Source organism: Triticum aestivum, chromosome 2D, assembly GCF_018294505.1.
Source record: "Triticum aestivum cultivar Chinese Spring chromosome 2D, IWGSC CS RefSeq v2.1, whole genome shotgun sequence".
Lineage (NCBI taxonomy): Eukaryota > Viridiplantae > Streptophyta > Magnoliopsida > Poales > Poaceae > Triticum > Triticum aestivum.
The window spans coordinates 322,794,173-322,810,778 of record NC_057799.1 but is presented as its reverse complement, the minus strand read 5'-3'; the positions used below and the strand labels follow the sequence as shown (position 1 = coordinate 322,810,778).

The 16,606-nt window shown below is 48.5% G+C and overlaps 1 protein-coding gene across 1 annotated transcript; it reads left to right on the top strand.

Moving 5' to 3' along the window:
* Positions 1-296: 296 nt before the first annotated feature.
* LOC123049274 (probable LRR receptor-like serine/threonine-protein kinase RPK1) lies at positions 297-3,768 on the top strand. The gene is made up of 2 exons (XM_044472220.1): positions 297-2,618; positions 3,530-3,768. The coding sequence occupies exon 1, from the start codon at positions 402-404 to the stop codon at positions 2,598-2,600; it is 2,199 nt and encodes a 732-aa protein (XP_044328155.1). The 5' UTR covers positions 297-401; the 3' UTR covers positions 2,601-2,618; positions 3,530-3,768.
* Positions 3,769-16,606: the final 12,838 nt, after the last annotated feature.

The window sequence follows — 16,606 nt, the reverse complement described above, 5'->3', positions numbered from 1 at the left end:
CACCACTGTTAAGAAAATGCAGTGTAGAAACCTAGCACAGTATAGTTACCAAACAAACCACATGGTGAATGTGGTTAGGTATTTCAAAATCAAATATGAAACAAACGGTCATAAAACTAACAGTAAAGCCACCACCAGTTAAATTTGCAAAACAAATGTATTCTTCCAAAAATATAGCCAAGAAAGGTACTAGGCTATGAATAGAAATCAAAAATTAATCAAGTAAAGCCATCCGATTCTCGCAGTCTAGCCCCTTCAGTTTTCTCTTATCACTCCCGAGTCGTCGTGGCTTCGTCCCTTTAATGATGCTAAGCCTTCACTATTCGGCGCATTCCATTTTCACACCGACTCCACATCCTCTGCTCCCACAGAGCCAGGGCCTCGCCGGCGACTAGTCGGAGATGGCCTTCCATCGCCAGAGAACACTCTGCTTCACAACCATTGCCACCTTATTCCTCCTGCACCATATCGCCGCCGCTTCCTCCTCGCTAGTCCAAGAACATGACAAGTCGGCGCTCCTCCAACTCATGAACGGACTCTCCTCCGGCTGCGGCGACGTCCCTGGCTACTGGTCACCGGACTCAGGCGTTCAACACTGCTCCTGGAAGGAGGTGAGATGCGACATGCGGTCCCGGGTCGTCGCCATCTCCCTCCCTTCCCAACCCAGCCGGCGACTCGCCGGGGTGTTGTCACCGGCGGTGGCCTGCCTCACCGACCTCAAAGTACTTTCTCTACCCTCCCGAGGGCTCCGCGGAGAGATACCTGGTGAGTTATGGCGGCTGCGGAACCTGGAGGTCCTCAACCTCGCGGGCAACTCCCTCCGCGGCTCCCTTCCGGCCATCTTCCCCAAGGGGCTGCAGAGTTTGGACCTTTCTGGCAACCAGCTCTCCGGGAGAATCCCTCCTGGTCTCGGGGACTGCTCGCACCTCCGGCGGCTCCGGATGTCTTCCAATTCTCTGGATGGTTTCATCCCTCCGCAGATTGGGAGGCTTGCCGAGTTGCGGGCCTTGGAATTGTCCGGGAACAGACTAGCCGGTGGCGTTCCGCCGGAGCTCCGGCATTGCAGTTACCTGGTCAAGATGGACCTCAGCAGAAATTTACTCCATGGGCAAGTGCCTTCCTCCATTCTCAAGGAGCTCAAGAAGTTGAGGTTTCTGTCATTAGCTGGGAACAATTTCAGTGGTGAGATACCATCCGGTCTGGGTCAGCTGAGATCGCTCAGGGTGCTAAATTTGTCCTCAAATTCTCTGTCAGGAGTGGTTCCCATTGATCTCGTGGCACTGAGAGATCACACCGTTCTACTCCTTGACAGTGATCTGCTCCCTGCGAAGGTTTCCGCTCCTATGCCATCACCTCAAATGGCTGAGATTTCCCAAGTGACAGCTGATAGTTCAGGGGTAGGTCCACCACCGCACTCTGCTGAAGTATTTACAGTCATCCCCCAATACAAAAGCACCTGGGTACTTACCGAGGCAAACCGAGGCACCCCGCCTGATGGCAGCGGCAATGTTGGTCACCTGAAGACCATGGAGATTGTTGCAATAGCTTTGGTGTTAGTCGTCATTGTTGCGCTTTTAGTTGTGGCCACCATATACGTTTTCAAAAGGAGAAGACGAACCCCGAGGCAACCAAGACGCTCTGGCACTGGCACTGGCACTAGCACTGGCACTAGAAGGGAGAGGGAGGTGAAGGTTTTTGATGGCGTTGACATTGGAGCTTCCCTAACTTATGAGGCAATTGTCCGGGCCACTGGAAATTTTAACGCAAGCAACTGCATCGGCTTTGGTGGCTTTGGCGCGACATATAAAGCTGAGGTTGCACCTGGGGTTTTGGTGGCAGTAAAGAGGCTTTCTATTGGGAGGCAACACGGTGCCAAGCAGTTCCAAGCAGAAGTTGAAACCCTTGGGCGGCGTCGCCATCCTAATCTTGTCACTCTCATGGGGTACCATATCAGTGACCAAGAGACATTCCTGATATACAACTATTTGCCAGGTGGAAACTTGGAGAGGTTCATACAGGAGAGAACTAAGAGGCAAATTGGTTGGAGGGTGCTCCACAAAATTGCTCTGGATATTGCTCATGCTCTTGCTTTCATGCATGATGAGTGCTCCCCCTGCATTCTGCACCGAGATGTTAAGCCAAGCAACATATTGCTCGACAATGACTTCAATGCATATCTCTCTGATTTTGGATTAGCAAAACTTCTTCGCAACTCACAAACTCATACAACCACAAGTGTTGCTGGTACTTTTGGTTATGTCGTGCCGGAGTATGCAATGACATGCCGTGTGTCTGATAAAGCAGATGTTTATAGCTATGGGGTTCTGCTTCTTGAACTGATCTCGGATAAGAAAGTGCTGGATCCATCGTTCTCTCCATATGGAAATGGTTTCAACATTATTAGCTGGGCTAATAAGCTAATCCAAAGCGGTAGAGTTTGCGAGTTCTTCGTTGAGGGCTTGTGGAATAAGGCCCCACATGATGACCTGGTTGAGATTATGAAGCTGGGGGTCCTGTGCACTGTGGAGTCTCTTTCTTCTAGGCCCAAAATGAAGCATGTTGTTCGTCGTCTAAGAGAACTCCGTCCGCCTTCTTACTAGGGAAGAACAAGAATGGAGGTAAGAAGCACTTATTACATGGACTATTTTTATCCACTTCTTATCCATGGACATTAAGTTAGTTTACTTTGGATAGATTGGATGCTTATACCTATGTTGATGTGATAATACTCAAAGGAAAGTTCCAGTACTGATTTCCTTCTTATACCATCATACAATGTTGATTCATGTGCCAGTATGTAGTGTCCTATGGTTAGTATGTCAGTTTTAACAATAGAGCATCTTTCCTTCTAATTTTTTATAAATGTGTTATATTAGTAAAATCACCCGTACAGGTGTGAATAATCTCTATGGTCTTCTTTTCTTTTCGGCTTCTAGAGTATTGTGCAATATATTTATAAGGACCTTCCCTTGTCGAATTCTGCAAATAAAATTTAGGCTGCCCTATGTGTTGACTGGAGAAAGAAGCAAGTTTGGATGACAAGAATTTGTTTCTCAAAGCAGATGGCTGTGCAAGAAACTGACATAGTACCCTGTTGCTTCTTGGTAATGCGGTAGAGAGAAAAGGCTGGTAGAAAAACTGATGGATTGACTAGTGCGTAATTTAGTATGCAGGAATTATTTTTCCAAAATAAAGTGTCAGTGGTGGCACTGGTGAAAAAGGAACATCTTTGGTAGTCACACCTAGAAAAGAAAAATGCTCTTTTTGGTTGTATCTTTGAAGCTGCACATAATTGGTCATTGATGTGGTATTTCCGCGTTATTCAAGGGAAATCTCACTTTGATCCTGAACATGCCTGGCTGTCAAAATCATTTGATGGTTCAGCATTAGATGTGCGCTCTATTTATGGGGGAAAGTCTGAAATAATTGTCTCTCTAGTTTCATTAATGTTGCATCCAGATAGAGTCATGGTTACCTTTATTAGACACTGATGCCGTCCTTACTGATATGTGCCATTTCTTGTATGCAGTTCACCAGGGCTTGTGGCGCAGTGGTCGGTCGTCTGTTCCGCACAGCAGCGATTCGAGGACAAGATGCACATATCCTCTGTGTTATAGGAACACCCTTAGTATGGTTAGCAGGATAACAATAAGACTTCTTTGTGAAGAGGTCTAAACATGTTTACTCCCCCACCGCCAAACACCGTCTTGATATCGGTGGTACCGTTGTGATCGAATTTGTTGGTCGTTGAATGTGCGCCGCAACCAAGGTTCTATGTCTATTGCAGGGATGAAAGGTCTGGGTTCTGGCGGTCTTCTCTCAGTCTCAGGCAGTGACGCTTGTTGACATGAAGAACAAGGTTGAGAGCTGAATAAAACTGTTGCTTATTGATGATTTGGTGCGGCATACAAGAGTATATAAGAGGGTACAAACCGACTTGGGGTAGGGGTACAAAACTGACTTGGCCTAGAAGTCGTATATCATAATGACTACTCTAACATCCCCCCGCGGTATCAACGGCAGGCTCAACGACGTTGAGACTGAAACAGATATCTTGAAACGGCTTAGTAGGCAGTGCCTTGGTGAAAATGTCAGCAAACTGAGCCGTAGAGGAAACATGAAGCACCCGAACCTGACCAAGAGCAACCTTTTCACGAACAAAATGAATATCAATCTCAATATGCTTTGTGCGTCGGTGTTGAACTGGATTGCTGGTCATGTAGACTGCTGATATGTTGTCACAGTAGACAATAGTGGCCTGCTCAATAGGCATGTGTAGCTCGGAGAGTAACTGCCGAATCCAGATGGTATCTGCAACGGCATGTGCCACAGCGCGATACTCAGCCTCGGCCGACGAACGTGAGACTGTAACCTGTCTTTTCGAAGACCAAGAAATCAAATCGTTACCAAGAAAAACACAAAAACCGGAAGTGGACCTTCGAGTGTCAGGACAACCAGCCCAGTCTGCATCAGAGTATGCGGTAAGCGAGTTTGGAGAAGAATTATTGAGGTGGAGACCATGATTGAGAGTTCCTTTTAAATACCGAAAAATGCGTTTAACATGATTATAGTGAGGAACCCGGGGATCATGCATATAGAGACATGCTTGTTGAACAGCAAAAGAGATTTCAGGACGGGTAATGGTGAGATATTGGAGAGCACCTGTTAGGCTACGATAGAGAGTAGGATCGGAAAAGGGTTCACCGGTAGCCGAAAGTTTAAAACTAGTATCGATAGGAGTGCGAGATGATTGACAGTCAAGCATACCAGCACGATTAAGAAGATCAAGAATATACTGGCGTTGGGAAAGAAAAAGGCTGGAGGAATCTCGAACAACAGCAATTCCTAAGAAATGATGAAGGAGTCCTAGGTCAGTCATAGAAAATTCAGATCTAAGAAGAGAGACAATATGATCTAAGAACTTTTGAGAGGAGGCGGTAAGAATGATATCATCTACATAGAGAAGTAAATAGGCAGTGTCAGAAGTTTGATGATACACAAAAAGAGAGGTGTCGGAGAGATGTGGAGCGAAGCCTATTGTTTGAATGAAGGAGGAGAAGCGTTGAAACCAAGCTCGTGGGGCCTGAGACCGTAGAGAGATTTCTGAAGAAGACATACATGAGTTGGAAAGGATGGATTTTCAAAACCCAGAGGTTGCTGGCAGTAGACAGTTTCTTGAAGGGAACCATGGAGGAAAGCATTTTCAACATCAAGTTGGTGAATGGGCCATGAAGAGGAGACAGCAACACTAAGAACGGTGCGAATGGTGCTAGGTTTAACAACAGGAGAGAAGGTTTCTTCGTAATCAATTCCTTGTTGCTGAGAAAAGCCACGACAAACCCACCTGGCTTTATATCGTGAGAGGCTCCCATCGGAGTGGAACTTTTGGCGAAAAATCCATTTGCCAGAAACAATATTTGTATTGGGAGGACGAGGAACAAGTTGCCAGGTGTTGTTTTGAAGTAAAGCATTATATTCTTCTTGCATGGCAGCGACCCAATTGGGATCAAGTAGAGCAGTTTTGTAATTCTTTGAAAGAGAAGTGAGAGATACGGAGGTATGAAGGTTTAGGCGGTCTTGGGGTTGATGAAATCCTGATTTGGCCCTAGTACGCATGCGATGATCATTAATCGGGGCTGCTGTAGGAATAACACGATGGGGTAAGGTGGGTACTGGTGAGTCCGGCGCAGCGGAAGAGTCGGACGAAGGAGTAGGGCTGGGTGGTGGAGTGGGAGCAGGGCTGGATGGTGGAGTGGGAGTAGGGGCCGGGGGTGTTGGGGAGGAAGCAGGGGTCGGGGGTGTTGGAGACGTCTCGGGTGGGGTGAGTGTATGGTTGGGATTGGCTATGGTGGATGTTAATGGTGGTGGTGATAAGTTGTGTTCGGCAGGTAGGGGAGTATATAGTTGGAAAGGACGGGGAGAGGGGGTGTTTGCGGAGTTAGGGGTGTTGGATGGTGTAGTAGTGCGTTGTGAGAAAGGAAAAATGTGCTCAGCAAACGTGACATGACGAGAGACATGAACGTGTCCGGTGTGAAGGTCGAGACAGCGATAGCCTTTGTGCTCGTCAGAGAAGCCGAGAAAAGCACATGGGATAGAGCGTGGTGACAATTTATTTGCGGAAGTGGCGTAGGCATTGGGAAAACAGAGACAGCCGAAAACACGAACTGCGGAGTAGTCGGGGTGGGAAAGAAAGAGGGAATAATAGGGAGTAGTGTTGGGTTTAGTTTTAGAAGGTTGAATATTTAGAAGGAAGGTGGCCATGTGTAGGGCTTCAGCCCAAAACTTGGGAGGCATAGATGATTGAATGAGGAGAGTGCGAACTATATCATTGAGGGTGCGAAGAGAGCGTTCTGCTTTACCATTTTGAGGGGAGGTGTAGGGACATGAGAACCTAAGCAGGATGCCATGTTGTAAGAAGAAAGTACGATTTTTAATGTTATCAAACTCGCGACCATTGTCACATTGGATAAAGCGAATTGGGAGGAAGAAGTGAACAGACACATAGCGTTGAAAATTAAGGAAAAGAGAATGGACCTCGGATTTGTTGCGTAGAGGAAAAGTCCAGACAAAGTGGGTGAAATCATCTAGGATAACAAGGTAGTATTTAAAACCCGAAACACTTGCAATGGGAGAGGTCCATAAATCACAATGTATTAATTCAAAGGGATAAGTGCTACAAGAACTAGAGGAACTAAAGGGAAGACGCACATGTTTGCCTAATTGACAAGACTCGCAAAACACAGAATTATGAGAGTCCCTATTACATGGTATGGTAAATTCACTAAGTATAGAAGCTAAGACGGCGGGGTTGGGATGGCCCAAGCGACGATGCCAGAGATCGACGGAGGCCAGCATGGATGTTGGAGGGGTGGCGACAGGAACTCCATTAAGAGAATATAGATCACCGGAGCTATTGAAGCGAGCGATCTCGGCCTTGGTCAGGTAATCCTTCACAGATAAACCAAAAGGGTCAAATTCAGCCGAAACTAGATTGTCGCAAGTAAATTGGCGAACAGAGATAAGATTTTTAATGAGGGCGGGTGCAACTAGAACATCACGAAGTAAAAGAGGTTTGGTGGAAGAGGGAAGTTGAGCCTGACCAATACAATATATAGGAATAGATGATCCATCTCCAAGGATAATGGAAGGGAAAGGAGATTTAGTGCAAGAAGATAACCAATTACTAGATGCAGACATATGACTAGAGGCCCCTGAATCAAAGATCCAATCCGTACCTGAGTTTCCTTGTGCAGCAAAGTTATTCATGGCCTGGAGAAAGGCAGCTTGATCCCAGCTCGGCGTCGCAGGTGAGGGTGGCGTCGGAAGCGGTGCCGGCGGATACGATGGTGAAGGCAGTAGGGCCGGCTGGGGAGTGTAGTAGGCATTGGCCGGCTGTGGTGGGGGTGGCGTCGGGAGCAGGGCCGGCTGAGGTGTGTACTAGGCGCCGCCGTCGGTGCTGTAATGACCATAAGGAGCATACGTCGGGGCGGCGTGATAGGCATTGGCCGGCTGTCGGGGGTTGAGAACCCCGGGAGCACCAGTAGGCGGCCGAAGGCCGGGTTGCCAAGCACATGAGTATGCCGGCGGAGCACCGAGGGTGGACGGAGCGGACCAGGGCATGGGCCATGCTTGAACAAGCCCCGTCCAAGGATCATGAGGAGGCCGCCATGCAACCGCAGATGGAGCACTGGTGGGTGGTGCAGGACTCGGTGCTGGTGATGTCGTAGGCGGAACCGAACGAGTCGAGGGCGGCCTGTAGATAGGGTTTTTGTCGCGGTAGTTCGGACTAGGACGCCAGCCTGGGGGCGGTTCAACAGATGACGATGCGGACGGCCCGGCGGCAGGAGCCGGCCTGGAAGGCGGCGCTGGTGTAGACGACAGAGGAGGACGAGCCGCAGCATGAAAGACCTTGGGGCGAGAATCCTTGCGAGCTTGTGTTTTCGCCGCGAGTTGTAGCAAGGAACGAACTTCAGCGAAGGTAGGAGGGGGCCGTATCATCGGTATGAACGAGGCTTGCTTGTCAAAGTCTTTGCTGAGGCCGACGACGACGATATTGATTAGCTGTGAGTCGCTAACTGTATCGCCGAGTTCGCGGAGCTCATCACCAATGGTCTTAACGCGCTGGCAGAACAGGTTCACCGGAGCGTCTCCTTGCACCATATTGCGAAGCTCGGTGTGGAGAGCGTTTTTCCGAGCGTCGGTGTTGCTTTGGAAGAGCTGACGGAGGGAGTGCCAGATGTTGGCAGCGGTGGCGCCGTCGTGATCGAGCATGTTGAAGATCTCGGTGGTGATGCGGGTGTAGAACCACTGGACGATCGCGAGATCGTCTTTCAACCATTGCGGATCGTCGGGGCGGGGAAGACAGTCGGCGGCGACATGCGAGCGCAGGTTGCAGCGGCCGAGGTGGAGATCGAAGAGATGTCTCCAATGGTAGTAGTTGTGGGCGGCGAGATCAAGAACTATGGGGATGTAGGGAATGACGTCGGAGATTGTGTTAGCAAGAGATATTGGTGCGGCGAGGATGGGTGCAGGGTAGTTTTGTGGAGCTATGGTGAGGGCCCAGAGAGAAGCGGCCGCGGCGTTGGCAGCCTTGGCGATGAATGCGGCCCGGCGCTCGAAGTAGCCGGGCGGCGGCGGTGGCGTTGGCGGAGCCATACCTTAAACCCTGGGACCGGTATCTGATACCATGAGAGCTGAATAAAACTGTTGCTTATTGATAATTTGATGCGGCATACAAGAGTATATAAAAGGGTATAAACCGACTTGAGATAGGGGTACAAAACTGACTTAGACTAGAAGTCGTATATCATAATGACTACTCTAACAAGGTAAATGAATTGATCGGGTCCAGGTCGAAACGAACGATTTAGTCCCCAAAAAAAGTTGCAAAAGGTGAAGGTAGCACGTAGACTTGGGTTAGTGGTGCACCAGCAGGTAGACTTGGGTTGGGGAAAATACCCGATGCTGAGGAGGCATATCATCGAACAGCTCACCGTTCACCGCGTAGGAGTAGTCCAGCTTGTGTTCATTGTGGAGAACTGGAGACCCAGCCAGAGACCGATGAAAGCAGAGACGCGGCCATGATCATGTAGATAGACAGGGACTGGACTGGACTGGGCCAATTCTAAGGGCAGCACCACTTGCAACTCGATCGACGTCGACTTCCAGAGCCCTTTGGAGGAAGGGACGGTATTGGAAGCTTCATCGACAAACCAACAGTTGTGGGAAGCCCTTTGTGCTACAGGACAGTAGCATTTCCCTGCGTCACGCCGGGATGTGGAGACTCGAACTTCACGGAAGTGGCGTGGGGAAGAGGAAGAAGTTGTTTTTTTCGAGGGGTCGGAAGAGGAAGTAGGCAGGGAGAAGGAAGCTTAGGGGAAAGTAGTGTTTACAATGATCATTCCTATCCTCGCACACTCGCTTAAGTAGGTGACCGTTACAAGCCCACATGGACTGGGCTGCTTCAGCCAGGACTCACGCCATGGGCCAGGCCCAGGCCGTAAGAACAGCTCGCCCTCACCGTTGTTTCTCAAAAACAACAACAGTAAAAAAAACTCGCCCTCGTAGCACTGGACCATTGTTCCTGCAGCCGTAGCACTGGACCATTCCCACGTAGTCATGGATAGCGGCAATCCGCTCCAAGCTATCTTTCACTGTGTGCGAGTATTACCTCCCACCCGCATCAGTAGGGACAGCAACACTTGAGCCGGCTTGGATACCTTGTCACCAAGGGGGAACAAAGAATCTGAAATGTCTGAACCAGGAGCCGGTGGGTCTGCAAGTTTGAGTAAGGAAACATGTAAGGATGTACCATACGATGAATCTTGCTTCAAGTTGGTAATGCCAAGCGATAAGCCACCTCACCCACACGAGCAGTGATCTGGTAGGGTCCAAAATATTTGAATCCCAACTTGTGATTGGAACCACGAACCACCGACTGCTGAACAAACGGTTGGAGCTTCAGAAATACCCGGTAACCCACCTGAAATTGCATGTTTGAGCGCGTATTATCCTCATGGAATTTCATACATTGCTAAGCGCGCAACAGGTGTTCCCAAATCAGCCCTTGAATCAAATTGCGTTCAGTTAACCATCCAGACAAGTCAGTGGACAAGGAACACTGTAAGTTAGAAATGCCCAAGTGCCGAGGCTGATATCCATAGAGAACCTAGAAGGGTGTTGTTCCCAAAGCTGAATCATAGTGTGTGCTCTACCAGTACTTTTCTTTGGAGTGGAATGAACAAAATACCCAAGGAATGTCTCGAGGCATTGACTCAATTTTTCAGTCTGTCCATTTGTTTGAGGATGGCTTGCTGAGCTCATGTTCATCTTTGTGTCAGTGAGCTTGCACAATATTTACTGAACTTATCAATGGCAACTAAGATTGTGTCAAAGTTTTTGCTCTAGTTGTCAACATTGGGAGTCTAGTTGCCCCCCCCCCCCCCGAGCCCTCCCCCCGTTACTCCCTTCCCGCCGTCATTGCTGGCGTCCGATGACGCGCCGACGCGGGGCAGAGCGGAGCCGTGGGGTTCACCTAGGCAGCAGCGGTTCGATGCGGCGACGGGGTGGCCTATCGCGGTCGCGGATGATCTGCTGGGCGGCGGCACTGCCGTTGATGGCGGGGTAGCGCGCAGTGCGATCCGACGGTGCCCGCTCGGCCCAAATCCAGGCCCTTGGGGCCCCAACTGGGTCTGGGTCTGGGCAGGCCGGCGGCGGGGTGTGTCGATGGCGTGGCTTCTGGGAGGCGGAGGAGCGGTGTTGGCTGGTGGGTGGTGGCGGCACTGGCACTGGCCTGCTGCAGCGTGGCGGCCGGGCCTTTGCGTGCCTAATTTGGGCCTGGCTAGGCCCGGGTGGCCTGGTATGCCCCTGCTGCCTCATCCGGACGATGACCGCGACGGTGCTGGAGGCACGGGCCTCCCGCACGACGGCGGTGGAGGTGGCTCCCTCCCGCGCGGCTCTGGTGCCGCCGCTCCCAATTCCTGGCTCTCCTCTCTTCGTCCTAGGCCTCGTGGTGGTGATCTCAATGAGGCGGCGTGGGTGGCATCAAGACCGCGATGGCGCATGCTGGTGGGCGGCAAGTTGGCAAGTTGGCTCCGGATCAGTTGGGCAGTGGAGTTTGGGTGCGGGAGAAATCCCTGTCGGTTCATCCTGCACCGACGAGGTGACGCTTGCGGGTGCCGCCATTCCTTCCTGAAGGCTATCGGTGGTGTCCATTCCCCACTTCCCTCTGCGTGATGAAGGAAACCTTAGGACACGTCCGGGCAGCAGCGTCGTCGACGTCGCATTCCTTCTTGAAGGTGCTGCTTGGTACGTGGCGGTTACTGGACTGTGGTGGGACGAATCTGGAGGGCGTAGCAGCGGTGGGTCATCCGCCCTTTATTGAGCTGCCGTTGTTGGCATTTGTTTCTTCTTTCTTTCCCTTTTTTGGGCTTGATGTGCTGCTCGCCCCGGCAGTTGCTATGTAATCGGTGTTGGTTGCTTTATAATATAAAGCGGGGGGAAATCCTATTTCTTCAAAGTTTTTACTCTTGGGCAACCCTCCGATGAAATCCATACTAACCAGATTCTAGTCCTCTATGGGTATGGGAAGTGGACTCAATAACCCTGGTTTCTTGATGTGCTCAGACTTGCCTTGTTTGCATACGGTACAGTTCTGTACATGGGCTTGTGTGTCCTGTATCATTGCAAGCCAAGCAAACAACCCTTTAATGTGCTGATAAGTGGCTCGAAAACCTGAATGTGCACCAATACCACTAGTATGTAAAGAGAGCATAATTGCTTGATGTGCTTCATTGTTATGATTCAGCCAAATTCTGTCTTTGTACCTGATGACCCCATTGACAAGAGAGAGTAGCCTTTGTCATTTATTCCTGTAAGTGCCAATTTCTGCAACAATTCTTTGTATACAGGGTACTGTTGATAGCCTTTTAGTTACCACAGATAGCCACTTGGGTGTGCAAAAGGAAATGTCAGCCAACTCCATAGGTGTAGGGGGGCCTTAACAGAGCATCAACTGCAGCATTATCCAAACCTTTTCTATGGACAATGTTATATTGGAACCCAAAAGTTTGAGAAATGCCTTATGTTGCATAGAAGAAAAGCTACTTAACTGCTGATCTTGCAAATGTTGGAAATATGAGCAATTTACTGTATGATTTTATTAACAGAAATACTAGATAAAACACGACTATTATAGCAATGATAAAACAAGTCATGCGATTTGACAGAGAGAAGGTAAACAGCATCTTCATATATGAACTGTAACTAAACATATGTAGAGCAGACAGTATAGCAAGTTGCATATATGAAACAGAGTCTAACATATGTAGGGCAAACACTAGAACAAGGAGCAGGGCCTCTAATAGAAAGAGGAAGAATGCGTACGGGACAGCAGCAGCAGCAGAAGCGCTGGACTTGGGGTCGGTGTCCTCGCCAGCCATGTCGTCGAGGAGGTTGTCGACGTCGGGGAAGAAGTCGTCGTCGGGGAAGTAGTCGTCGGAGTCCGGGGCGTCCGTGACGAAAAAGTCAGTAGTCGCGCGAAGCGCTCCCCAAAAACCTTATCACCCTTCTCCCGTACAGGACTCAAAGAGGTGAGGTTTCAGAGGCCTACTGTCCCGAACTGCGGTGCACGCCGCAAGCCGGGATGGAGAAGAACATAGCAGCAGCGCACTGCTCAGGAACTTGTGGCGAGAGGAAGAAGTAGTTATGGTGCGTCTCTTTGAGAGGATAGACCTCCCTTTTATAGGCGCAAGAGAAGGAGGCGAGAGGCTGCGCCGGGAGCTGAAGAGAACAAGGGAGACGAAACGAACAAGCAGCAGGCGAAGAGGTGCGACGTTCGTATTCAATCTCCACTACAGCAAAAACGTTTCAGCTTTCGCGTGACCTTTCGTATACCCGTCGTGCGTGGCAAAAATTTAGACATCGGCAACCCGCAACGCGCCGCGCCGCGGCGCGTCGTGGCGTGGCGGGCGGAGGAGGAGGAGCGCGCGTGGATGTCCCTCTTGTTCTCATCCTCATACATGTGGAGAAAGAGCCTCCCTTATAAAGAGGTCCAACTCCCTCTAAACTAGCAATGTGGGACTAAACTTTAGTTCCACCTCTTGCCTTGCACGAATGGGCTGCGTGGGCCTCTAGGATTTATTAGGAATTTCTGAAACTGCTATTGGGCTAGGCCCAAAATAGACAAAATTCCAGCAATCCCCCACCAAATCCCAGAGGCACACAAAATTTGCCTTTGGTTCCAAAACACTGTTTTATATACCGGTACTACAGTGAAGACTGTTAAGTTGAACTTCCACCTAGAAATCTATGCTACACTAGTGAGCAACTTGGACAGTGGACTGGGCCTTGAACTGCAAGTTTTCTGCGAATCTAGCTTCACATAAAGCCTTGACCGATACGTGGCTACCGTGGGTCTTCCCCGCGGGTGGAGCTTATGCGTCATACTCTGAGACCTTTCATGAGTTTACTAGAGAGAACTCTACTCTCATAGATTGCGACGTGTAACAATCAGACTCATATAAGTGCGTTCCTCAAGAGATGTTCTGCAGGACGACATCTCTGCTTCAATGAGCCACTTAGAACACATTAAGATATACATCAACCTGCCATGCAGATTAGGAGAGTATTGCATCTTCATGGAGTGGTATTAATAGTAAGGATACTCTCCTCTCAGTTGACCAACAGCTTGTCTTCCACATCTAATTCACGGGATCTCCGATCACATAGACTAGGTTACCACTGTGAACAACTCATGTTGTGGGTCTCTTACCCATCTCCCTCGATGCATTATCTATCACATTACGTGATAGACCCTTAGTGAAAGGATCTGCTAGATTTTTAGACGTTTGGATATAATCCAATGCAATAACTCCGGAGTTTCTCATTTTCCTGATAGACTTTAACCTTCTCTGAACGTGTCTTGATGACTTCATGTTATCCTTTGAGCTGCTCACTTTCGTGATTACAGTTTGATTGTCGCAGTTCATAAGGATACCCGGTACAGGTTTCTCAACAACCGGCAAGTCATTAAAGAGCCGACGAAGCCAATCTGCTTCGACCGTAGCTATATCTAGTGTTGTGAGTTCTGCTTCCATTGTTGACCTCGTTAAGATGGTTTGCTTGCAAGACTTCCAAGAAACAGCGCCACCTCCATGAGTGAATACATATCCGCTCGTGGCCATTATCTCATCAGCATCTGAGATCCAGTTTGAGTCACTATACCCTTCAAGCACCTTTGGGTGCCCGGTGTAGTGAATTCCATAATTCACAGTTCCTTTCAAATAACGCAAAACTCTCTCTAGAGCTTTCCAATGCACATCTCTTGGTTTTGTGACAAACCGACTCAGTTTGCTAACAGCAAAAGAGATGCCAGGTCTTATAGCACTGGCTAAGTACATAAGCGAGCCAATAATCTGAGAATATTACAATTGATCTCTAGCAATTCTTCGATTCTTTCAAAGTAACACACTTGCATCATATGGTGTTGGAGAGGGCTTGCAGTCACTATAGCCAAAGCGACTCAAGATCTTTTCCACATAGTGAGATTGAAGTAATGTAATCCCACCATCATCGTCTCTGATAACCCACAAGTATAGGGGGTCAATTATAGCCTCTTTCGATAAGTAAGAGTGTCGAACCCAACGAGGAGCTAAAGGTAGAACAAATATTCCCTCAAGTTCTATCGACCACCGATACAACTCTACGCACGCTTAACGTTCGCTTTACCTAAAACAAGTATGAAACTAGAAGTACTTTGTAGGTGTTGTTGGATAGGTTTGCAAGATAATAAAGAGTATGTAAATAAAAACTAGGGGCTGTTTAGATATAGACACAATAAAGTAAATATAGCGAGTGTGGAAAAGTGGTGGTAGGAGTTGCGAAATTGTCCCTAAGCAATTGACTACTTTACTAGACCGATAGCAAGTTTTATGTGGGAGAGGCCACTGCTAGCATGTCATCCCTGACTTGGAATTCTATGCACTTATGATTGGAACTATTAGCAAGCATCCGCAACTACTAACGTTCTTTAAGGTAAAACCCAACCATAGCACTAAGATATATTGGTCCCCCTTCAATCCCGTATGCATCAATTTCTATGCTAGGTAGAAGCTTCTGTCACTCTTGCCCTCCAATACATAGTCCTATCAACATACAACTAACCCTATGGTGTGATCCACGCGCGCGCTCATATGATGGGCACCAAAGGACAGCAACATAACCACAAGCAAATTAAATCAATCGTAGCAATTCATCAACCACCGATAGGACAACGAAAATCTACTCAGACATCATAGGATGGCAACACATCATTGGATAATAATATGAAGCATAAAGCACCATGTTCAAGTAGAGGGTACAACGGGTTGCGGGAGAGTGGACCGCTGTAGATAGAGGGGGGAAGGTGATGGAGATTTTGGTGAAGATGGCGGAGGTGTTGGTGAAGATCACGGTGATGATGATGGTGGCCACGGCAGCGTTCCGGCACCACCGGAAGAGAGGGGAGAGGGGCCCCCTTCTTCTTCTTCTTCCTTGACCTCCTCCCTAGATGGGAGAAGGGTTTCCCCTCTGGTCCTTGGCCTCCATGGCATGGGAGGGGTGAGAGCCCCTCCGAGATTGGATTTGTCTCTCTATCTCTCTCTATTTCTGCGTTCTGGTATTCTGCCCTTTCGCCGTTTCTTATATATCCGGAGATCCGTAACTCCGATTGGATTGAAACCTTCGCCAATCTTTTTTCCAAAAATAAGCTTTCTTGCGGCCAAAGAAGAGCAGCAACCGCCTTACGGGTGGCCCACGAGGGTCAGGGGCGTGCCCGGGGGCTAGGGCACGCCCCCCTGCCTCGTGGCCACCTCGGGCACCGTCTCGCGTTGATTCTTCCTCCCATATTTCCCAAATATTCCAAATATATTATCCATCCATTTTTATTCCGTTTGGATTCCGTTTGATATGGGGTTTCTGTGAAACATAAAACATGCAACAAACAGGAACTGGCACTGGGCACTGGATCAATATGTTAGTCCCAAAAATAGTATAAAAAGTTGCCAAAAGTATATGAAATTTGTATAATATTGGCATGGAACAATCAAAAATTATAGATACGACGGAGACGTATTAGCATCCCCAAGCTTAATTCCTGCTCGTCCTCGAGTAGGTAAATGATAAAAAAGATAATTTTTGATGTGGAATGCTACCTAGCATAATCTTGATCACATAATCTAATCATGGCATGAATATTAAGACACGAGTGATTCAAAGCAATAGTCTATCATTTGATATTAAGACAATAATACTTCAAACATATTAATAAAGCAATCGTGTCTTTTCAAAATAACATGGCCAAAGAAAGTTATCCCTACAAAATCATATGGTCTGACTATGCTCCATCTTCACCACACAAAATATTCACATCATGCACAACCCCGATGACAAGCCGAGCAATTGGTTCATACTTTTTAACACGCTTCAGCTTTTTCAACCCTCACGCAATACATGAGCGCAAGCCATGGACATAGCACTATAGGTGGAATAGAATATGAAGATGGAGGTTGTGTGGAGAAGACAAAAAAATAAAGTCTCACACCGACGCGGCTAATCAATGGGCTATGGA